The following is a 25,705-nucleotide window of genomic DNA, read 5'->3' as shown; positions in this document are numbered from 1 at the left end:
TACATGAATCCTGTACATTTTTCTCTTCATTTGAATTTCAAAAGTAAATACAGGTTCAAGAACAAAATTGTTATATTCACAAATAAAGGTATCTGGCAGAGTTCTTTCACAATAAATGGATGCTCACTTCGTATCCAAAATTTGGATCTGTTGGGCATTGCTACCAACAATCAACAAATACTGAAAGAACAGAAGAAAGTTGAATAAATAATATTTAGTTTACTTATTTTCTGGAGATATGTTGAAGTTGTTTATCATAGCATAATTTACTTTCTTAGACTTTGCACTTTGGCCTCTTGACAACACCAAGGATGAAGTACACAAAGTAGAGAAAGGACAAATGAAATAAATCTCAATGACATATGTTACAAGCAGGGCCACTTATGTGCTTTTTTCCCAGAATTTTTCAGCTTGGCATGTGGTTGTAAAATACAATATCTACAGAATTTAGAAGATTTTCAGTTTTAGTAGTACACTCTAAATAACGTATGCTATTTCAAACTTAATCAGAAGTTAATTTCTGGGGTTTTGAAACTATTTTTTGTTCAAGATAATATTTCTTTCTGAAGCTCATTTGAGCTAAATTAGCTCCGTTGTTATTGTTATTTACAGGAAGGACAGAATCCTATCAGTCTTAGGTCAGGAACCTCAAGGAAAAGGCTTTCTCCACACAAATGTGCTGTCCTTAAAGATGGTGATATCATAGAATTGATTCCAGGGAAATACCCTTTCAAGTATAAGAAAACATCAGAAGCTACACTAGAAGAGCCTGCATCAATAAGTCCTCGAGGAGCTAACGAGTTTTCAAATCCTTCACTTGATGGCATGGAATCAACTGAAGTTGAAAAGTTCTTTCTCAAAGGAAAGAGGCAAGTGCTCAATGATGAAGTCTTTCCCAAAAGGAGAAGACAACTGCTAGAAGATGAAGAATTTGCAAGAACTTTGCAGGTTTGCAATTTTGGCTATCACTGTCGAATGGAATGTGTCTACAAGACAATGCAAATCAGTCTACTTTTCTGAGGTTATCCAGATTTATTCATTTTATTTTGTCCAAATTTTAGCATTGATGGTCCTTTTGTCCTTCATTCTACAGACAATGCCCCTTTACAAGTGAAAAATAAATATTTGTTCATAATAAATGGATTTCTGAAAGTGGGAGGAGCTGTTCTGATTTTTTGCATTTCAGTGTATTCCATGATGCATGCAATAAATGTTTTGATATGATAATGAACTCCTTGATTATTGACTTGATGCAATTCATTATTAGAAGAGTTTCCAAGAGCTGTTTTTTGGTGTCCCACAAGCATTGCCCAACCAGGCTCACTTAGTCCTGGGCCCTGGCCATTCACCTGTGTACATTATTAGATAATTAGCCTTTTCATGGTGGTCGACATGGATGCGAGTCCTCCATATTCTCTATATTCAGATACAAATTAGTTGGGGCTTCTCCTCCATCCATGGTCTCAATTGGATTTATCTTCTTTACCAATTGGTCTTCCTTTCGCATAGTTGTTTGTAATGTTTGTAACTTTGTATTACATTCAGCTGTCTTCTCTAACATGTTAAGGATCTATGTATTTTGACTTTACTTCCCTAGCTAGTTAGAATGTTTTTCTGTTGTGCATGTAGGTGTTAACTTGCCATTTCTTGTTTCTATTTGTAAGAATTGGCTATGAAGGTAGCCACCCAAGATCTAGAGGCCTAATGGAAAGCACGACAACAAGAGAGAATAAATGTGACAAGAATAAAATGTATTCTCATCAATGATGCAATGCAAAATGGATCAACTGGATTATTATTACATAGGAGACCCCTTAGTTCTATAGCCAAGTTGAGAACATAGGAGTGCATAATATTATGACAAGTGTCGTAATCTTATGACATGGGACAAAAAGTGACAACCTATCATCCCACCTAAAGTGGAAAAGTGATCACATGATAACACCACTAAAGATGGATCACCCACCAAAGGTGGAAAAGTGCAACTATGAAAGGTGGATATGATAATGTGATAAAGGTACTAAAGGTGGAAACACCACATAAAGTGAAAATGATAACATGATAAGTCCACCTAAAGTGGGAATTCTCCAACAACTCCTATGTGGTTCCCTAATTAAGCTTAAGTGACATGTAATTAGGACCTAGGTGGAGAATAACCAAGATAAAACACCTTAATTACACCAACACTATTGTGCATTGGACCCCACAATTTTGGCTTTTATTGTTATTACTAGATTTACTGTCAAGTTCCTTGGGGCTGTTTTGGTCATCTATTAATTTAATTTCCATATTTCTCATGTATTGACAAATGCAGATTCTTGACAAAGCAAATTAGACTAGGAAGAATAACCAAGGAATTACACCTTAATGCCCCCTTAAGTTCAACTTAGGAAGATTTACACAAAAGCTAACAATGCAAGATGGGTCCCAGCTACTAGGCCATGTTAGATACCCATGAACAAATGCAATGCAATCTCTCACAAATGGAGAAAAGGAGAAAACCTAGTGGGACAAAACTCCTCCCCAAAAGAGAGATGAAAACACAAAAGAACTATCAAATAAGAATGAGAAGGACAAAACCCCATGTGAGTAAAAAGTCCCCCCATAAGAGAGAAGAAGAGAGACCAAGTAGTCCCCCTTAATGTAGAATGTGCACCAATGGTAGATGCTCCAAGTTGGATGTAGAAGATGCTACACAATTGTCGAACAACGTTCCTCCCCTTAGGAAGAAATAAAACCAAAGGCATATGAATGATGTCTCCCAAATCCTGAAAGGAAGATGTAGGAAGAAAACTCAAGATGTATGGAGTCTTTGAAAGTTGCTCAAGTGTCCCCATGTCAATACTAAAAGGTGCCCCCTCCAAATCAAGTGTACTAGACCACACTGTTGAAAAAGACAATCCAAGATCTAGTGAAAATGGATGTGGTACTCTTTCTGTCATAGTATGCACTGCCAGTGGTACTCTTTCTGTCATCCACATCTCCTGCCCCATTTGCATTTGTATATGCACATAACTCAAAATTTTCATCCTTAGGATACCATAAACCAAGATTTGCTGTGCCTTGTAGGTACCGGAAAATCCTTTTTACTGCACTTTCATGATTTTCTTTAGGATTGCTTTGAAATCGAGAAACAATATATTGCATTCATTATATCAGGTCTAGTTTGTGTCAAATACAGTGATCCTCCAATCATAGATTTGTACCTTGTTGGATTTATAGGAGCTGAATCATCCTTTAATGTCAATTTATCTGTTGTAGTCATAGGAGTGCTTACCGGTGCAAAGGTCATTATAATCAATTCCTTCTTTCTGTGAATAACCTTTACAAACTAATCTTGTTTTGTTTCTGATTATTTCACCATCTTCATTAAGTTTATTTCTATATACCCATTTAGTTCCAATTACATGTTTGTCTTTAGGCCGGGGAACTAATGTCCAAGTATTATTCTTTTCAATCTGTTCTAATTCATCTTCCATTGCTTTTATCCAATGTTTTATCCTGACATGCTTCAACAATTGATGTTGGTTCAACTTGAGAAATTAGACATACCTCTTCATTTGCCAATCTTCCTCTAGTCATAACACCTTGATTTTTATTCCCAATTATCTGATTTCTGAATGATTCAATCTTACATACCTGGGTTTTTCTGATTTCCACTTACAGGCTGCTGTTCTTCAGCCACAGTTGAGTTTTTTGATGATGCCGGTGTGACTTGTTCTTCATTTTGTTCCGGTGCAATCTGTGCCAGTTCATTTATAATCATTTCTATTGTTGGTTTAGAACCTACAGATCTTGATTCTCCTCTAAAATGTTCATCTATCTTCACATTAGTACTCTCAATGATTTTCTGCAATCTTTTATTATAACATCTATATGCCTTGCTTCTAGTTGAATAACCAAGAAATATTCTTTCATCACTTCTAGGATCAAATTTGCCAATAGACTCATCTCTCCTAATATAGTATTTGCTTCCAAATATTTTGAAGTATTTAAGAGTAGGAGTATGACCGAACCATAGTTCATAAGGGGTCTTACCGGTTTCACCTTTGATGTGAACTTTGTTGAAAGTATAAACCGCTGTATTCACTGTTTCTCTCCAGTACATATGAGGTATGTTTGCTTCCATCATCATGGTTCTTGCTGCATCCAGTATAGTTATGTTCTTCCTTTCCACAACTCCATTCTGCTAGGGTGTCCGGGGTGCTGATAGTTGTCTTTTGATTCCATTCTCCTCACAAAATGCATTGAATTCCCTAGATGTAAATTCTCCTCCTTGATCAGATCTCAAACATTTGATTTTCTTGCCTGTTTCATTCTCTACCATTGCCTTGTATATCTTGAATCTCCCAAAAGCTTCCGATTTCTCCCTGAGAAAAGTAACCCAACACATTCTAGAATAATCATCAATTATTAGCATAAAGTATCTATCACCCTGAAGACTTCTTGTTCTTGTTGGACCACATAAGTCAGTATGAATTAAATCAAGAATATTATTGGATTTCTCAGAAATGCTCTTAAATGTTGTTCTAACTTGCTTTCCCATTTGACACTCCTTACATACCGGATTATGAGGTTTCACAATCTTAGGTAAATCCCTTACTGCCTTAGTTGAACTGATCTTTACAATGCAATCAAATTTCACATGACATAGTCTTTTATGCCATAACCAACTTTCATCAATGTGTGCAATCAAACATGTCTTATCACTGGTATTCAAGTGAAAGATATTACCTTTAGTCTGATTACCGGTTGCAATCTCCAATCCAGTTTTGTTCATGATTTTGTATTTTCCATTCTTGAATTGTAATTGAAATCCTTTTCCCACTAACTGACCAACACTCAAAAGATTATGCTTTAAACCTTCAACATAATAAACATTGTCAGTGTTGTGCTTACCATCCAAAGATATAGTGCCTCTTCCTTTGATTAAACAAGCTTTGTCATCTCCAAATCTTACTAGACCTCCATGAATTTCCTGTAATGATAAGAATTTGCTTTTATCACCAGTCATATGATGCGAGCATCCACTGTCAATGATCCATTCACCCTTCAATTTTTGCTGCTAATGCCTGCTCTACCGGTTTGACAATAGGTGTCGGTGGATCTTCTTTTAATGCAACAAATGCCCATCCACTATTTGCTAGATCTTCATCAGAGTCATCTGTAACACCTTCATCTGCATAGTAACATGACTTATCTCTATTTTTCTTAAATTTGTATCTCTGATATTCAGGGTTAGGTTTATATGTTCTCTTTGCTTCCTCTCTTAGTCTTGCATGTCTATTAGGACACCTAGATGCCATATGACCAACTTTATTGCAATTAAAACATTTGAAAGGTGTTTTACCTTCATACTTCCTACTGGACCTTTAAGCATTTTCCTTGCAAATAGTGCTTCAAGTTCTTCATTTTCTCTCCTTTATCTTCAAGTTCTTTTGCATAAAGTGCTTTCCAATCAGATTTGTTAGATGATGATGATGATGCTTTGAAAGTTATATCAGTTTTGACTATAGCAATAAGACCAAATTCTTCAAGCTCAAATGCTGAAAGTTTTCCAACCAAAGTATCTCTAGATACTGATGTATTAGGCATTGTTCTCAACTCTGTAATAGCTGTCACTTTCATTTTGTAAGCCGGTGGCAAAGCTCTTAAAACTTTAGAAACAATTTCATCTTCACTTAAAGATCCTCCACAACATCGTATTCCTAAAACAATTTCATTAACTCTTTCCATAAATGCAAAATTTTTTTCATCTTCTTCCATTTTTAAATTTTCATACTTGACCCGATAACATTCCAATTTTGCAATTTTGACAGTGGTATCTCCTTCATTCAATGTTTCCAGTTTATCCCAAATAGCTTTTGCTGTAGATCTGTTTGATAATCCCATGATTTGCTGATCTGATAATGTGCTTAGAAGTGCTTCTCTTGCTTTGCAATCATTCTCCAAGTCTTTAGCCAATGTCGGTGGATGAGGGTTATTCAGAGTAGGATCAACATAGTCATTCTTTGTAACATCCCATATATCTCTTCCAATGCAGTTCGGATGTGTTTCCATTCTGATCTTCCATATACCATAGTTAGTTCCATCAAGTTTAGGACTATCCTTCCTGAAAATATTTGCTGCCATAGGATCTCCTCAAGCTGTTAGGCTTCTACAAAAAGAGGACTAGGCTCTGATACCAATTGTTAGGAACCGGGAAGGACAACTAAGAGGGGGGGGGGGAGAATCAGTTGTCAATAAATTACAACCCAAAACCAATTATTACCCACAATCAGATGATACTATTGTAGATAGTAAGTGTATACAATAATGGGGTCTGCACATGCAGAAAGGCCAACCGCCTAGAGCTCACTGCTCAATCACAAAATATGAGTCACACTGACTACAATTGGATGGTTAAATCCAATAACAATGTACTGCTTCAGAATAGCATCTACAATGCTGGATTCAGTACCGATTTAAGCTTTGACCATGAGTGCCAAACACCTTCAACCTTCAGATAATATTTGCGTGATTCGCATAAGGATCTGCTTATTTTCGCTCTTCACAATGATCTTCAATATTAGCACACACTCATCATGTGATCTTCAATAAGATCTTACAATTATTTATACAAAACCCTAAGACCTTATCATGAGGTTGGCTCACTAAAGATATTACAATTACAAAATAAGTCTTGATGCAATACAATATGTCGGCCTCAATACATTTACATATTATTCAATCAATATACCATTTCCAAAATGTGTCGTGCTGATCTGGAACATGATATCTTGTACCGGTCCATAACCTAGACCTATCTGTTGGTAAAGGCAAATATGTGAACCCGATTAGTCCAATAAGCAAAACACCAAATGTAAACATCCAATCCATGTCTTCGACATAACCAAATGATCTCCAGATGATAACAAGCCATCATCAACTTCCTGAGCTGCCGGTGAAACATATACCGGTGACTGTGCAGAAGCCAATATCCATGCTGGGACCACAATGTGCCGGTTCAACAATAAACCAATATAACCAGAGTGCCAAATCAACAATGTAGACCTCCAGAAAGATAAGTGTTGACATCAATGACAAAACCAATGCAACACATGACAAAGTCATCCATAATACCAACAACAAGCTCCCAATTAGAATCAGATAGTGGCAAGAAGATTATTCCAAACAAATTTCCATACTCAGAAAATTTCTTGACACAAATTGGAGAATTCAGAGAGGAAATTCAAAGGAATAACATCATATCCAATTTAGGGAGGACATCCAACACGTTGAGGTGGCGCCTCGTCATCTTCCAACCAATCAGATTGTTCCAAGTCAACATGTCCAAGTTCAACGAACCTGACTTATCCACAAAGGCTTCTAGAAGGAACACTCCACAATGCAACAACCTTCTATTTTATCATTGATTTATATTTAGCAAGGAGGACAAGTGTCCCCAAATGTAATTTTCTCATTGGTCGAGGGGTAGTTAGTTGTAACAAACCCTAATTAGGGTTTTATTTTTTAATCTCGGCCGTTGATTCAAAATCAATCTTGGCCATTGAATTGTAATTGAAGAGCCTATAAGTTGAGCTCACCCCTCATTTGTAAATCATGGGAGCATGACACAAAACATGTTGAGATAAGCAAATTGTTGCTTATGACTGCCAAAGTAATAAGTAATACATTGTTCAAATCATAGTTGAAAAACTCGGACTCGGCAATGACTCGGCAAGCCCAAATTTTTTAAAAAACTCGGGATTCGCAAAAACTCGGTGAAAATCTCGGCAATAATTTGACAACTTTATCGAACATTTGAAAACATATAGAATCATAAATACATATATTATAATTAAATATATTAATTAAAATCAATATATATATATATTAAAAATTTAATATATATGTTATAAATTAATTAAAAATAAGTATATTTACATTTAAAAAATGTTATAATATACAGTGTTCCACGGGCGTTGGGGACGGGGGGACTGTTGTGACGTTTTCACACATTGCCCCATTGCAAATGGGGACCCCCTTCTTTCTAGGCCCTCCCGTTTTTTTTGGCTTGCGTTTTGTGGTCTTTTCGCAGCAGTTTCGTCAGTCTATCTGCTTTGCAAGTGTTTGGGGGTCATATTGATTAAATCTGCTTTTTGTTTGAGCGAATTCGGCTAAGTCTAGGACTCGTTTTGTGAATTTTAGGGTTTTTGCCTTCTGTCCTAGATTTTAGGGGTTCCTGTTAGGGTTTCGGGAAAACTAAGCATACGACTGGAATCAGGACCCTTCAAGGGACCTCCCAGTAAAATTTGAGCCCAAACGGAGCAACTTTCTATTTTTAGAAAGTCCCTATTTTTTAGGGATTTTTTCGAGTCCTGGAATGTCGCCATTTTGCCAAAAATCAAACTTACTATTTTTAGTAATTTCTATTTTTAGTAAGTTTCTATTTATAGTAAGTCATTCCTGCGTCCTGTTTTAGGCTCCAACTCTGACATTTTGGAAAGTTTCTATTTCGGGAAAGTCTATTTGTGGCAGGATCAAGCTAGCAGACAGCGAAGAATCAACATGCACAATCACTTCTAAATCTGGAAAGTTGAAAGCAGACAGGCAGGGGTCTAAAATGGTTAAGTATGAGAATCATCCCTGAAGTGGAAGGCACAAAATTGTTCTGAGTCTGGAAAATCCACCTTCAAAATCCCAAAGTGGCATCTCAGCACAGACAGTGGTCAAAATTTGGCTAAGTTTGGATCTCCTATTCCAGAAGAGGAAAGCAAGCATGATCATCCAAGTCCAGAAATTCACATCAATCCACCAATGTCATCCTGATCCGAAAATGGCCTGAAATTTGACTAAGTCTGGAAATTTGGAAGATCTTCCAAAATCCAGAATTTGCATTATAATTCCTATGGACCTGAAACCACTCTCAAACATCCTGAAAGTATATATGAAATACCACTTATACTTAAATGTTATATTTCATATATATATCCTGACGAAGAGCCTGAAATAGTGGAAAAATCCACCTCTCCATGGACATCTCCAAAATGCGCCCAGGTATGGGCTAGGGCGCTAAAACCAAGAAGTAATTCACAAGTGCAATTTTCCGCCTCTCCATGGACATCTCCAAAATGCGCCCAGGTATGGGCTGGGGCGCTAAAACCAAGAATGAATTCACAAGTGCAATAATCCACCTCTCCATGGACAGAGCCAAAATGCGCCCAGGTCTGGGCTGGAGCGCTGAATCCAAGAAGTCATTCACAGAGAGAAAATTCATGAATCCTTGGCGTGGTAAAAAAAAAATTTCGTCCAAGCAAAGAATTCAAAATTCTGCCTAAGGCACGGAATCCAAGGAGTCAAGGAGGAATAAAAAGAAGAATTCCCCTCGGGCGAATTTCCAGTTATGCTATTTTTAGACATCAAATCCCGGCCAAATATGGAAATTTTTATAGATTCAGAATCGGGGTGAAATTCTTCATCCAATGAACCTGGCTCCTAAATTTTAGGAGGATCCCCAAAAATAGGGATGTTGAAAAGGAGACATGTGAAAATTTGGCTAAGTGATGGAAATTCCTTCCTTCAGGACATAATTCCAGGAAAGGTAAAAAATTGACTAAGTGTTGGAAATTCCTTCCTTCATGACAGAGTTCCTGAAAAAGGTGAAAATTTGGCTAAGTATTGGAAATTCCTTCCTTCAGGGCAGAATTCCAAGAAAGATGAAAATTTGGCTAAGTATTGGAAATTCCTTCCTTCCCGACAAAATTCCAAGCAAGGAAGAAATACACCCAAGGATGAATTGAACATAAAATTTCTAAGGCAAGGAAGGAATCAGGGATGAATTGAACAAGAAATTTCCCCTCCAGGGAAAAAATTGAAAAATCCATTCTCGGGCATCAAATCACATCCAAATTTCAAAAGTTTTACAGATTTGGATTTGTAGGAGAATTTTCTCTCTCCTGGACAGTGGAACCCCAATTCGGAAATTTTCCTAAAAAATAGGAAATGTGCAGAATTGATAAAAAAACCTTCTTCAAGCAAGGAAAGTTGAGGAGACTTCAAGAAAATTCTTCCTGAATCGAATTTTCCCTCCAACAATTCCAGATGTGCAGGAGCGGATATACGACGGCAGAGTCCATTTGCATGGCGAGGATCTATTGAACGTATGGCAGTATGGTGGCACATTCATTGCCGGAATATTTGACCAAATGGCAACCTGGTCATTGCATGTTGAATTTATGGCAGATTCCTTTTGCATGCAGCCGCCGCATGTGGAAATGATGGAGCATTTATGACATAATGGGGTGATTTTTGCATGAATGAATATTCAACGCATGTTGGGCGAATTTGAAGGAGGTGGTGCATTTAATGCGCAGTGGATGCTATTTTGGGTACTTTTGAATTTATTGTATATGGGCATGATGGGTTATTAATTGGAGATTCCCACCTTGTTGCATCATGTGTGGAGAATCTTTTAGGGAAAACCCTAATTAGGGTTTGCATGTAATCATGGCCCGAGGCCTATATAAAGGGGTGACCCCCTCATTTGTAAAGGAGGGAGCTTTGTATGAAATTGTTGCGATGAGTTTTTGAGAAAATAATAGTGAGACATTGTTCTCTGATGGTGTCCACTTAAATTATTTTTTCAAAGCTTGCATGGTTTCACCTTCCTCGCTTAGATTAGAAATAGTAAAGTGCTTTGATTTCAATGGAGAATGTAATGGTGTTTGATGAATTTCCATGGTTCATACTTTTTGCATCTTGCTGATTGTAAGTTGCAGTGTAAAGTTAGTCTGAGCCCCCTGAATTCGTGCTAAGTTCGATTGTGGATAGTCATTTGGATTGCGCCGTGTTGGGTATTCAAATGTACTTTCTCGATATGAAAATCCTCCAACATCCTCAGAAGATTGCACCGGTTCCTGCGGAGTTGTAGTTTATCTTGGCGAAGCAGAGCTTGGTTTATTTGGAATTTGTCCACCAGAGCACTATTCATTGTTATCACTGCCCTTAGGAATAGATTTAGATCCTTCTGAACCCTTTCCCTTTTACTTTCAGTTCATTCGAAGCAGCAGCATCGCAGAATTGCCATATCCAATGATGGAGTTCCAGCCACAACAAAGAAGTGAAAGAACGATGCACACGTAAGGCCCCTTGGATTACCAGCAATCACATCAGCCAACTGAGTCACGTCCACGCATCGAAGGAACCTTGGAGTCGATTGTTTGAACTTCTTGCAATCTTAGCATGCAATCGTACTTTGATCAAGAGAGAGTGAAGTGACCGTTAGGCAACTTTATTCTGTGTTCGACGCTGTCATAAAAAACACGTCAACAGAGACCAAGGGCCTAAATTTGGGGACGGCGGCGGGGGATGGCGGGGTGGTGGTGCTCATATACTTATACATATACATATAGTACTTGAAAAACTAGTTTTGAAAAGATGTATAACAGTATAACAGTATAAGAATTAGATTTCAAATGAAACTATAGGAAATACCAAGATTACGTAGATTAGTAATACTAATTGCTAAATGCTAAATGAAATTTGACAAATGAAATTGTCAAATTGGAGATTTCTCATTTCTATCATATGAATATCGAAAAAGGAAAACAAAAATACGAATATCTGATGCCATTGCAAAGTCTATAATAATAAAGATGATTACATGATTCATCATTACAATGAGTAGCCAAATACAAATACCGAAATACGTGTAGCAATAGCATTACAAAAGAGACTAGAGTCAAAGACAAAATGACAAAACTCAAAATGTAGCTAATGGAGGCCTCTAATCATCTGCGAACTCCTCCTCACTGGAACTGCTGGACTTCTGAAGATCAAGGTCCCTCAAGCTCACACCAACTAGCCCTGCATCTGAAGTGGTAGGATCATCCTCATCAATCTGTGAAGGCTCCTCTGGCTCTACATCCCATCGTGCCGCTGGACTCTCCTTGTACACAAGTGTCTTGCGGTCCATGAGACGCAAAGCCCTACGTACAGCCACAAGCTTCTCTGCTCTCTTAGAGGTAAGTCTGTTCCTCTTAAGAGAGTGGATGAAGCTATATGTAGACCAGTTCCTCTTAGCAGCTGAAGAACTGGAAACGTGGGATAGCAGACGGATGGCTAGAGTGGTGGTCAAAGATTTCGGGCCATGACAATTCTACCATAAAAGTGGGTCCTCCTGTGCCATAGTGTCTATATCCATCTTTGCCGCATCTGAATAACCTCTAAGAGTGGCAAATCTTCCCCACTCAGTGCGCATTGTGCCGGCATCTCTGGAATCAAACATCTTCTCTATGCACCTAAAGAAACCCGCCTTCACCTCATCATCTTGTTTCGGTGTCAGTCTACCCAGTCTAGCCTTGTACCACTTAGGATCCAAGGCAAAGGCAACCATATGCAAAGGAGTGTTCAACTTGTCCCATCTACGTTGAATGATAGGCTGGATTTGCTCATTGTAGAATGCTAAAGAGGGGTCCTTCACTTGCACAACAACCCTCATCTAGTCAAGCATAGAGTCAATGCACTCATACACCTCTCCAAGGTTAGGTGCATCCCCATCCCCATATCTGATCACCTGGAATAGTGGAGAAATGATGGAGACAATGTATTTCTCATCAGTCCAAAACACATCACTCTTCACTCTCTCCTTCACCCTTCTCCCTTGCTCTTTCTTGGCCTCAACCCACCTATTCCACTCATTAGTCATAACCATGAGTTGCAATGCCTCATGCAACTCAATCATTCTCTCCAAGAGAATGAAATAGGGTGCATATCTAGTCTTAATTGGTTTCAAGAACTCCTCCTTCGCGAAGGTCCTGAAGAGTGCATGTGAAGTGTGGTGGTTGCAGATAAACATCTGCACATCTCTTGCATCGATGACCACTCCTCTAATCCAGTCTATCTTCCCCATGTCCTTGAGTGCATTGTTCATGGCATGCACACAACATGGGGTCCACCAAATGTGTCTATAGGCTGCCTCAACGAGTCTCCCTGCTGCTCTACACACATGGGCTGCATCTGTCACTACTTGGACCACATTTTGTGGCCCAACCTCCTCAATAGCCTCCTTGAGGACCTGAAACTGGAAACCAGCATCTTTACGATGCCCTGTACAATCAACTGCTCTAAGGAAGTATGGGCCCTTTGCGCATGTGACCATGACGTTGATGAGTGGACAATGGCTAATGTTTGTCCACCCATCCATAACTATGCTGCACCCCGATACCACCCAACATGCCTTCATCTTCTCCATCAAAATATTGATCTTGGAATAGCATTTATCCAAGATCGAGGTCCTCATTTTCGTCTCCCCTGGTGGCACATAAGATGGTCCTCCCTTGGCCACCATAGCCATCATCTCCCTATAATAAGGAGACCGTGTAACATGAAATGGAATACCATTGGCAAAGAAGAACTTGCCAATGGATTCATCTATCTCATCTCTAAGCTGCACATTAAACATATCAGCAATGGGGTTGCTCTGTGGTGTCTGCAACCTATGTTTCCTAGCCCTGGCGGCAATAGAAGTGGAAGTGGATGGAGATCCAAACATCATTTCTCCCGTCTGCGAAGCATGAGAAGTATGTGGCACATTCTGGTTGCCCTGAAGTGCTGCCCTAGCAGACAAAGTAGTAGGCATTGAAATATTTGTGTCATCTGGAACCCCCCAAAGCCTGTTAAACTCAATTCTGTATTGTATATTTTTGGCTTCCTCCAAAAACTTACAATGTTTCACGCCTTTTCCTCTCAAAAACAAAAAGTGTGCATTCACCCTACTGATGCTACCGAACCATTCTGTGTCACAAATATTGCACTTCCACTTCCTTGTTCCCCCACTTGAATGTGATGTGCCTTGTACTGATATTCGTGAAGCAAACTGTTTTAGAGGAGACTTAGGATCAAAATGACCCCTAGCATATGGTGCCAACAACTCTGAAGGGCAACCTATACTAGCTGGTGCACTCGCCATAGAACTAGATTGGGCTCCAGGATCAGCCCCATGGTTACCCCCCTCATTTTCAGGTTCATATTCTGAATCATTCTCACTATGAGAATGGATTTCCATGTCATCTTCACTCATGCCTTGGGAGCTCATTGTGAAATTGACACTGTATTTCACAAAATAAAAATAAAAATAAAATCAGCCTAGTTTAACAATATATATTATATTTAAATTTTTTTTTCCTATTCATCTCAAAATGAGATTTGATGTTGAATCTTGAGGGCAAAATGATGAATCATTTTGCCCTCAAGATTCAACATCAAATCTCATTTTGAGTCTTGAGATGAATAGGGAAAAAAAATCCAAAAATGACATAGAACAATGAAAATCAGAAAATAAAACAAAAAAAAAACAAGAAAAAGTTGAAAAACCCTACCTTGTGCTTGAAAAAGCTCTCCAAAATGTAGAATAATCTTCTTCTTTCTCTTCTTCTTGCTTCTAGCAGCTCCTATCACGCTTGCAATTACTTTTCTCACCCCTTCAATCACTCTTCTTCAAGTTTTTCCTCCTCTTCAGCTTGCTGGAAAAAAATTCAGTTTTCCAAAATGAGAGTGAAATCTAAAAGAAACATGCTTTTGTGTTGTTTGGGGGGTAGGGTGGGGCCCACGTCCAATTAGGGTTACCCCTTAACCCCCCCAAAAGGCACATGTTTTTTAAAAATTGCCTTTTCCGGGTGCTTTTGACGTGGGAACGCGGGAGACGCCCAGATGTCTCCCCGGAGACGTCTCCGCGTCCCGGTGGCGTTTGGGTGGCGGTGGCGGGACGGCGGGGGACGTTGTGTCCCCGTCCCCCCTGGGAGACGCAGAGACGTCTCCATGTCCCGGCGGCCCGACGGCGTTTGGGTGGCGGTGGCGTGACGGTGGGGGATGTCGCGTCCCCGTCCCCCCGTCCCCGAGACGTTTCTGACGGGGGGACGCACCCAAAAATGGGGGGGACACGTCCCCATGGAACACTGATAATATATAAATATACAACTTTTTAATTTGTAATTTTTAAATTTTATATTATTTTTAATTTGTAATCATATTATATAAATGTTAATTTATAATTTAATAAATCATAATCGTGAAACAAATTCCACATAGTTTTAATAGTAATATATTGCAAACTTTTAATCATAAAAAAATATATTTTATAAATTTATCCTACCAATTGTTTAAACAAATTCATCCTAATTATAAAAATTAAAATACATTGTGAGTCTACCTTTGAGCTCTTTTCTAATTTGCGATTCAAATTCATCATTTTATTCATGAAACAATTTTTTGCGAATACAAATATACTATATAGACATGGCCTTCCGTCGAGCCATTTTCCACCTGGTATCTCTGCAGTATTTCTGCGTCAAAAAAAATCTCCCGTCGCAACGTAAATCGCTAAAAAAGGCATATAGATTTTAGGGTTTAGAAATGCAATTGTAAAATCACCTCTGTCGCGACTAGGAAAGGGTTTAAAATGAGTAATGCAATTTAGGTTTTGCGAGTTAACGTTTTTGTTTTGTTTTTACTGCTGATTTTTCACCCAAAACCCTGTGATTTTTAGCGAATTTTTGCTGTTATACTCGCTGCGAGTTAGGGCAAAACTCGTCCGCGAGTTTTGCAGCAAGTGACTCGCGGTCGAATATGGCTCGTGAGTACTCACGAGTCTGCTAAAAAATCGCAGAGTTTTTCAACCATGGTTCAAATTGATGGTGATTACTTATCTTATTTTGGAGTTTGCATGGTTCTTATCCCTCATCATAGTTTAGATTTTATTTCATGTATGTTAGATGATTGCAAGATCTGATAAGTATTGATTTATGGTGAATCTTCGCTCATACTTTTGATGAACAAATGATTTTTGTTCATTGTGTAAAGTTAGTTTGAGCTTACTTTGTGGATGCTTAATTTCTGTTTGGATGAATATTGTTCGATTTGATGGTAGTTATTCATGACGTGAAAATCATAAGCACATCCCATGAAGATTGCATCCACTTTGTGTAGTCGTCCTAGCGTGGCGAAGCAAAGTGTTGTTATTGGATTCATCTGGTCAATACCTTCTCTTGAATTCTTAGGAATAGATTAGAACCTCTTAACCCTTATCTCCTTTTCAGTTTTCTTAAAGTCTATGATCCAAGACCCAATCGATAGAGCTTCATTGTGAATTGAACAATCCAAGCATAAGTCCCCCTTGTATTTCAGCATACATGACCAAGGAAGCTACCCAACATAAAGTCGCTTGTTCGCATATATAAACCTTGGAGTTGCCATGTGGTCTTTCTCGTGCAATCTTGGCATACGTAGTGATTTTGATTAAGAGAGGGTAGAATGTCCTTGACATTTTATTCTAATGTTCGGTAAATGATAAAACGTACACCAACAAGACCTAGGTGGAGAATAACCAAGGTAAAACACGTTAATTACACCAACACTATTATGCATTGGACCACACTTTTGGCTTCTTACTGTTATTACTGGATTTATTGTCAAGTTCCTTGGGGCTGTTTTGATCATACATTAATTTAATTTCCATATTTCTCATGTACTAACAAATGCAGATTCTTGACAAAGCAAATTAGACTAGGAAGAATTTTTTATATCTTTATGTATAAAAAGAAAGTACATATCTGGCTTTAACCCAGAATAGCTGAATTCTGTTCTCAAAACATTACAATTTCCCATATTTGATATGAGAACTATCAGTGTGATGCTACAACGGATATATCTGATTTCTGCTTCTGAATCTGAATGCCCTTCAGGCACCTCTTTTGTAGTGAGATAAGCCAAGTCACTGTGTCATGTGGTTACACTCTTGCTGCACCTTTTATTTGGTGTCAAAACGGTAGGTGGTTTCTTGGGCAAGATTGAAAAGCCTGCAACATATGGGAACACTTGGCTGTCTTTGTGGCAGCCTGCTATGGTTTGGGCATTTCTTTGACAAAAGTGGTGCTGAAAATCTTTTACTTGATGGCCTTTAAAATTTTGGATAACCATCTACACTCATTCCTTTGCTCCTTCGATTTGACTGTTGAGGTTAAAGACTGAAATCATGCTTGAACTATTTGCTATTTTTTTTTTATGTTTTTACCTTTCATTCATCTAGTTATATTTTGTGTGCTCACAAGGCAATTTTGAGACTTTTTAAAAACTTTGCAATTTCTTGAAATGTCTTTTGGTGGGTTATGAGATATGTGTCTTCTAGCCATTTTTGCCAACTTTTGTTTTTGTAGGGTACCATGGGAATGCACCCCTCCCTCAAACCCATGTCCTTGTCTCTTTGGCATCACTGGGACAGTGGGATGACAAGGTACACATTGGCTGTTCCATATGATCAGGAAAACTGGGGATGTGACCCTGGGATGATGTCCATGGGGGCCTAATGTCTGAGGATGTTGGATGGTCAGACACCCCCCTAGCAGTTGCAACTTTTTAAACAAAACAAATAATACCATACAAAGAGAAAGTGTATGATTGCATATGATTGTATAACTTCTGAATGATTGCTTGGAACTACAAAATAGAAGTGTACAACTGTTGAATCATTGCACACAACTATATAATGAAAGTGTAATAACAAAATACATTTCTTACTCTTTTCATCAATAGGAAATTGTGTGGCCAAATGAAACTATGGAAATAAAATTTACAGTTTAATGATTGCGTACATCTAAGGAATGAAATTGCATATTTGTTGAATGACAACAGACAATGTTTACCCCTTTTTGTCAACGGACAATCTTATGACTGCATACACCTATAGGAGAGCATACATTTATAAAATGTGCATGTGGATGTAGAATGAGCTAAAGCATGATCAGTTGTAAAATGAAATCATGCATATGTCAAATGATAGTATAAGTTGTAGGAAATATATGTTGTCACTCCTTTGAGATAGGAAAACTCCATTTGTTGTCCCACGAGTCTTGGAGTTGAGGCCGTTCTCTCTCTCTTGTCAGCCTCTGGCTGGTAATGGAATGAATCAGTGGTTGATCAGGATGGTTTATCCTCTATAGCTGGTAATTAGATGAATGGCTGTTGGATTGAGTGGTAGGTGAGCATGAAGGAGACCAGCAATAGAGTAAAGGCAGGCATTCATCTATAATTTTGTAGCCTTGGGGCCTTTTGTTATAATGAAAACATTGAACAATGAAATCAAAGATTTCTATATTTCATTTCTGCTTTACTTGAATCAATGAACATGTTACATTGAGTATCAAATTTGATACATAAAATGAATGCCTCAACTTGAGTTCTAATTTCATATATATGTATATATACATATAAATATATATTGTGTAATATATACATATGTACATGTATATACGCTTATATATGTATAATATTTATTCATGTAGACATATGTATGTCTATATAAATTATATTATAATAGATTTGTACATAATGTACATGTTAGTGTTAATTTTGTGACCCAGATCAGCAATCAGATTTTCAGTATTTAATTGTTTGTTAACATTAAGTAAACTATAAACAAGTAAATGAAAGAATGAAAGCAAGTGCACAAGAGACCAACACAAATACCCTGGGAAAACCTCCAAGGAGGAAAAACCCAACACTAAAGACCCACTGATCAGATTATGTATTCAATCTTAATTGTACCAATACAATTACTTAGCTGGTCACTTCAGATCTGCTCTTCTAACATGTCAGATCTGCCCTTCTTAGAAGTTTGCATCGGGTCTGCTCTATCACCGAAATTAGGAATACCAAATGCCTTTAATCTCCTTGAATAAATTCGCCCAATTCCCTTGTAGATTTCGCACACTTTGGTTGCAGAAGAATTTCGCTAGTTGCATGAGTGATGAAAAAATGAATGAAATGAGATTGGCAATTGAACTTTATTTATAGGAAAACACTGAATGGGTGCCGGAAACGCCCATAATATATGCCAAAAGAAATTTTCATTGAAAACTATCCCCACTCGTTAAAACGTTTACACAATATATTTCCATTAGAGCAATGCCTCAATATCACCTTATACCACACGAGCTGCCAACACTAAGGAATACGTAGCAGTCGTGCATATATACCCGATACCTTATTTGGTCTCCAAAAATAAAATCGAACCACACAGCTACATAAATGATTCAATTCGACTTAATTTTCCTTGCCTCTAGATGCCAACACTATGATTTTTAATAAATACATCTTCATTCCACACTCCGCCCAGAATGAAAGCCACGAATGTGGTCATAAAAAAACGTTTTTGCACAAATCATAGCGGCAGACCATACTCTGACCTCTGAATATTTAACGCATCCATAAAGTCATTTTCCTTTTTGAAAACAAAGGCCATCGATGCAAGTAAATACTCCGACGGCACCACTCCCATATATTAAAGACCACGACTCCAAAAAAAAAATCACGACTTCCTCATATTTGCACAGCCTTAAACTTAAAATTTGTCGTGAAACAATCTCCATTTCAAAGGAATTAAAATTATTCTGAAAAAAGAAGAGGCTGCTGCCACACACCACTAACCAAACATAGAATATTAGAATTGTTGCCTGAAAAAAATATTGAACCAAATAGAGATGTGGGGCTCTTAGAATATTCAAACCAGAACTTGCCAAACTGATGATGTGGCAAGTTTTCTTGACTTGGCAAAAACTTCTGATTTAGCAGCTGACATATGCCAAGTAGACACACAAGTTGGACAAGCAGGCACACAGACTGCTCAAGCAAACACACAGGCAGGTCAAGCTGGTCAAGCTACTCAAGCAGGTCAAGCTGGTCAAGCAGGCAAACAAGTAGACAACTCAACCAAAATGCAATCTCGAACTCAATTAAGCCTTTGACATCAATGACAAATAATCCAATAGACCTTTCCAACATACCTTAATTCGTAGGATGAAAGACTGCTCAAGCAAACACTCAGGCAGGTCAAGCTGGTCAAGCTACTCAAGCAGGTCAAGCTGGTCAAGCAGGCAAACAAGTAGACAACTCAACCAAAATGCAATCTCGAACTCAATTAAGCCTTTGACATCAATGACAAATAATCCAATAGACCTTTCCAACATACCTTAATTCGTAGGATGAAAATTTTTGGGGTTTAAAAATTTTAGGGTTTAAAAATTTTTGGGTTTAAATATTTTTGGGGTTTAAAAATTTTAGGGTTTAAAATTTTTCAGAAAATGACTGAAAAAGATAGGATAAGAAAATAGATTTAGCACAAAAAAGACATGAAATCTTTATTAAAGAGTTGTTCAAAACTAGTTTCGCCTATTGAAGGCTCATTAGTTGAACTCAGAAAACAAAGAAGACATGAAGAGGAGATAAATAGGTGTGGAGACAAATCCACTAGCTATTACAACTTCCAAAAGAAATTGTTGGAAGGAGGCCGTTACATGACCGTTGGAATTCTCATCGAAAAAAACTAAATCTGGAAAGAGAAAAAGAATAATTCCGAAATTTCAAAAAAATTCTTAACACATACAAAAATTCAAAATCTTCCATCTCTTGGTAATTCTAGAAAGAGCTTCTAGAATTACCCAGGGTCACCTTGGGAGCTTTCCGGGAGGTTACCCATCCGAGTGTTGACCCCATCGGAGCGCACTTAACTGCATCGTTTTGTGTGCCTGTGGGATCATCTGGACAACAAGTGAATATGCAAAGTGCATTACAACAAGAGAAGGAAAGATTAATGAGAAGAGAATCTGCTCCGAGTGATGAAGGAGCGGAGTCTTCTGGGATTATGCCAGCAAATCCGTGGATGGGGAATATGGCATAGCGCGGGAACGTTTTGGCAAAGCTGAACAGTTCAGGGTTTAGGGCAGCCCCCAAGTTCATCGTTTTAATCGAAAGACTAAAATCAAGTTTGAAGACAAGGGGGGTCGTCTTTTTTGTTTTCGAAGTAGAAATCCGATGCAGAAGCACAGACTTGTCCTTCGGAAGTACTTTGTGAAAACATGGAAGTAGAAACTTTCTGGGGTATTCTCGAGCTCGAAGTCTCTGATACAGGAGCTTTTTCAACTTGACAAAGCTAGAGGGATCTGATTCGCGAAGCAAGTATCTTTGAAGCTCATTGATGACAAAGGATCTCTTCTGATGCAAAGGGTGCCAAGAATTGAAATCAGGACCTTTGAAAGAAGTAATGTCCAAAAGCACTGCAGAAGAGCTAGAGATGCATGGAGTGATTTTGATCTCAGGGGAGATGCTCTGATAAGCGGAGAAAAACTCATGGAGAGAATCGGCCAATCCAGACCAAATGCCAAAAGCATCATCAATAAGTCGCTTGTAGAAGATCAAGTGAGATGTGTCCACGATTGAACAAGCTTGACGTTCTAAAAAACAGAGGAACAAGCAAGTATAAACGACATCAAAATTGCTCCCCATGGTGGTACCCCTGATCTATCTGTAAATTGAACCATTGAATTCCAAGAAATGGTTGTGAAGGACCAACTCAACAAGTTTCATAATCAAAATGATTAGCCGGGGGTCGAGATTGTGTTCAACAAAGTAAGCAGAAACCAGACTCTTTAAGGCAAAAAATCCCGCAGAAGTGGGAGTGCTAGGATATAGAGATTCTACATCAAAGGTGAACAAAATGCAATCTCGAGGGAGGCTGAGGGTCTGTAATTCACGAAGCAAAGACAAGGAATCCGAGAGATGGTTACGTTGACACAAAAGAATAGGGTAGAGGAGATAGTGCAGGAGCTCGGAGGTTGGCTCTAAAAGATAACCAGTGTAAGAGTAGATGGGTCTACCAACCAAAATCGGCTTATGGATTTTGGGTAAGAGGTAAAAAGCACATGGACGTGCTTTCGAGACCAGAATCTGCAGAAGAAAGTTCTTGACACCTTTAAGGAAGAAGGAAAACTTCTCAATCAAGAACATAAGTTCCCTGCGCATGAACTCCCATGGAACTTTAGAGACTGTAGCATAAACAACAAAGTTAGATAGCTGGTGAATACCTTCATCTCTATACCAAGACAGATTCAAAACAACAAGACCCAGATTCTTGTCCGCGGGCTTGATTATGATAGAAGTCTTTCCGGAGATTCTTTAGGGCTTTAAGAAGCCGAGAAGGCAACATAGGTTGGACCCAAAAATTTTAAACCCGAAAATTTTTAAACCCAAAAATTTTTAAACCTTAAAATTTTTTGAACCCTAAAATTTTAAACCCTAAAATTTTTAAACAACCAAAATTTTTAAACCCTAAAATTTTTAAACCCCCGAAAATTTTTAAACCCGAAAATTTTGAATCCAAGCATTATTGATATCATAGCTTGCTATGTTGAGTGCCAAACTCCGCTAGGGGAAATTTGAGACGAGGTTCCTCTTACAATTTTATAAATTTGAAGAAATTTGGCAAGAATGACCTCAAAAATGAATTGAGACAACAAATTTTGTAGAGTGATGGACAACATGCCTTAAGGAAGTTGACATTGTCTCCCTATGATGGATCCAACAAATGCACTCCTCATGCTTGTGTGCAGAAATTGGACACATGCCTAACTCTTAGACCTATGACAAAGGATGAGGCTATTATGTCTGCAACCTTGCATTTGGAATGTATTGCACATGAATGTTGGTTACCATGGACTAATCACTCAATGCCATGGCCCCATCAACTTGTATGAGTTCTATGGGCTACTAATTGAGAGGTTTTATAGGAAGTATTTGGAGCTACACTTTTGTAAACTAGCTCAACTCAAACAATATGGGTCAATGGAGAGCTATGTGATAGAATTATAGAAGCTGTCAATCATGGTACCTAATATCTTAGAGAGAAGGCTAACCATGCTTTTCATAGATTTTCAAAGTCTCTCAAGGTATTGGTCAAAGCCTTTGAATCACCTTTGTTGCATGAAGCAATCAAGAGGCCCTTCACACTCGAGGTCATTGTACCAAGAAATGGGTTTCAGGAAAAAATTTCCTACCCAAGAAGCCTCTCCATAAGAATATACAAGCCACTAAGAGTTACCCATTGAGGCAAGACCTAGAGGCAAAGAACAATTTGAGAAAGAAGATATGCTTCTCTTGTGAGGAGCCTTAGTCACCTAGACACATGTTTTTGGGAAAGGCTTAGGTGTGCACATTGAAGTAGTTTGTAAAGATGAGTTAGGAGTTGAGGAATTTGAGGTGCCAAGTGAAGAGGAAGAAGAACCCAAACTTGAAGTTGATGAGGTAGAAGATAATGCAAAGGAAGATGAAGGAACCTTGTGAGGCATCTTTGCGAAGCTTTCTAGCATGCCTAGGTGTAATTCCTTTTAGATTTGAGGGGTTCGAAAAGAATAGTGAGTTACCATACTCATTGATATAGGTGCTACTTATAAATTCATAGAAGGACTACTGGCAAGGAGAGGTTTGCAATTAGAAGGCTTCAAAGGCTCTAATGTATTTGTCGTGATGGTTACTCTATTGAATGCACCCGAAAGGTCCCTCAACTTAACATTACCCTAGGCAAGTACAACTTGAAAGATGATTTTTATATAGTCAACATTGGAGACACTAACCTGGTTCTAGGTATCCAATGGTTGCATTCATTGGTGGAAGTTACACAAAACCTCCAAACCATGGAATTGAAGTTCCAATTAGAAGGAAATAAAGTGACGCTTAGGGAATGGTGAATGGAATGACAAAAATTGTGTCCAACAAAAGAATGGAGGGAATTTTCAGCCATGGATAGGTAGGCTGGATAGTGTAGTGTTTGATATTGGCCAAGCTTGAAAAACTCGGATTTTGCAATAACTCGGAAAGGCCAAATTTTTTTGTAAAACTTGGGACTCGCGCCAAAACTCGTCGAAAAACTCGGCAAAACTCGGTAACTTTATCGAACATATGAAAATACATTTTTTTTAAAAAATAATTCAAAAACACACATTTACACGAAATTTGTATAACATATATGATTTCCATGATATATAAATCAAAGTTTTTTGGTAATACATAGCAACAAATGCAAGTATCATAGCATAAACCAAAAACCAAGTGCAACATATGAATAAGAGTTCAATACATATCAACGTATCATAGTGACATAGACTCATAGAGTCATAGACCACAAAACAAGAACCTTTGAAATTCTGATTACATATCAAGTTCAAAGTTTGGTATCAATGAAAATAAGAAATCATAAATTGCATCTACGACCAAAGCTCAAAACAGATTGTGGCCGCTGGGTGGGTGGTGCTGAAGTAGTGGCAACATCCTCAACACTAACAGGTGCCTCTGATGCATGATCAACCTCCTGCTCCTCCTCCTCACGTGCTGCCACTTCCGCATCCCATTCCTCTCTTGCCCTCTCCAACTCACTCAGCTGCTCATTAGTAAGGAATGGATCCAAATCATTATCAACATCATCAGGAGAAACAACCCATTTTGCTGCATATGGATCAATGTCATCCAAGTCAAGTGCTTCATATGAATCTTGCCCTAGCACCTTCTTCTCATGTAATCGAATGTTGTACCGCACATAGACAAGATCATTCAAGCGTTGTTGAGTCAACCTATTGCGCTTTTTTGCGTGGATGTTCTCAAAAACACTCCAGTTGCGCTCACAACCAGAAGCACTACATGGCTGTGATAATATGCGGATGGCAAGCTTTTGAAGATTAGGCGTTGTGGCACCATAATCTTCCTACCACAAATCTGCAAGGATACAAAATGTCATTTAAAACTTGTAAAGATTTCAATAATCTTAAAGAGAGAAATAAATGGTTAAAATTAACATATGTTTTTTTTACCTGGTTGTAAGGTGGCTCTCCTACGTTTGCAATCAGGTGAAGAAAACAATTCTCCTAAGGCCTTCTTATAGCTCTGCAACTCATCAAGTATTAGGTCTCGAAGGATCTCATCATCAACTAATCTCCGAATGCATGTGTCAAGGCCAATTCTAACCTTTGCATCTGCTCTGAAACTCGGAGAGTAAAAAAACTTGGGATTCAAGAAGTAGGCAGCAGCATGAATATGTTGGTGGAGTTGATGGTTCCACCTCCGATCAATTATGCGCCATATGGGTTCATACTTGGTCTTGTTTGACCCATACAAGTGTTGAATAGCCTCTTTGGCCTTATCCATGGCCTCGTATAGATACCCCATGGAGTGATGATCCCCATCCACCATTCGTAGCACCCTCACCAACGGTTCCGACACCTAGATATAAAAATTCTAACAAAATCAGCAGATTGAAATATTAGAAAATTAAATAATAAATCATCAATTAAAGTTTCAAAACTTACATTGATGATCTTCTCCACTATCTTAGCAAAATTAGCATCAAAAATGGCAATCGCAACCTTCTCTGCTTCAGGCTTTGTAGCATAAGGACTCCCCAACCATCTTTCACTCACGAACATCTGCTTCAGGTTGGGCAATGTAGCAAGTATGCTTTGCAAGGTGAGGAAATTGGTAGCAAAGTGTGTGACCCCCGATCACACAAGATCCTTACCTTCAGTGTGCTCTCTCATAAGATTCAGGACCCATGTGTGATTGTAGATGTATTTGGTGATATTCCTTCCATCTTCAACCACTTTCTTTACCCAACTTAGTTTCCCTATGTCCTCAAGGAGCAAGTCAAGACAATGGGCAGCACAAGGGCTCCAAAATAATGTCGGATGTCTAGCCATTAGAAGTCTGCCAACTGCCACATATACAGCTGCATTATCAGTCACAACCTGGATGACATTTTGCACTCCCACATCCATCACCACCTCATCCAACATGTTGCACAAGGTCTCCACATTCTTCACTTCATTGGAGGCATCAATTGATTTTAAAAATA

At 38.4% G+C, this 25,705-nt stretch overlaps 1 protein-coding gene across 2 annotated transcripts in view; it reads left to right on the top strand.

The window, feature by feature from the left end:
- The window catches only part of LOC131045353 (tyrosyl-DNA phosphodiesterase 1), a 264,425-nt gene that overhangs the window by 19,672 nt on the left and 219,048 nt on the right, over nt 1–25,705 (top strand). For both annotated transcript variants that reach the window (XM_057978942.2, XM_057978941.2), the window contains exon 3: nt 613–948. In XM_057978942.2, the coding sequence (XP_057834925.2) occupies nt 613–948 (336 nt within the window). The remainder of the gene's footprint in view (nt 1–612; nt 949–25,705) is intronic.

Source organism: Cryptomeria japonica, chromosome 8 (assembly GCF_030272615.1).
Source record: "Cryptomeria japonica chromosome 8, Sugi_1.0, whole genome shotgun sequence".
NCBI lineage: Eukaryota > Viridiplantae > Streptophyta > Pinopsida > Cupressales > Cupressaceae > Cryptomeria > Cryptomeria japonica.
Note: the sequence above shows the minus strand (reverse complement) of the source record. Positions and strands in the feature narration are given on the sequence as shown.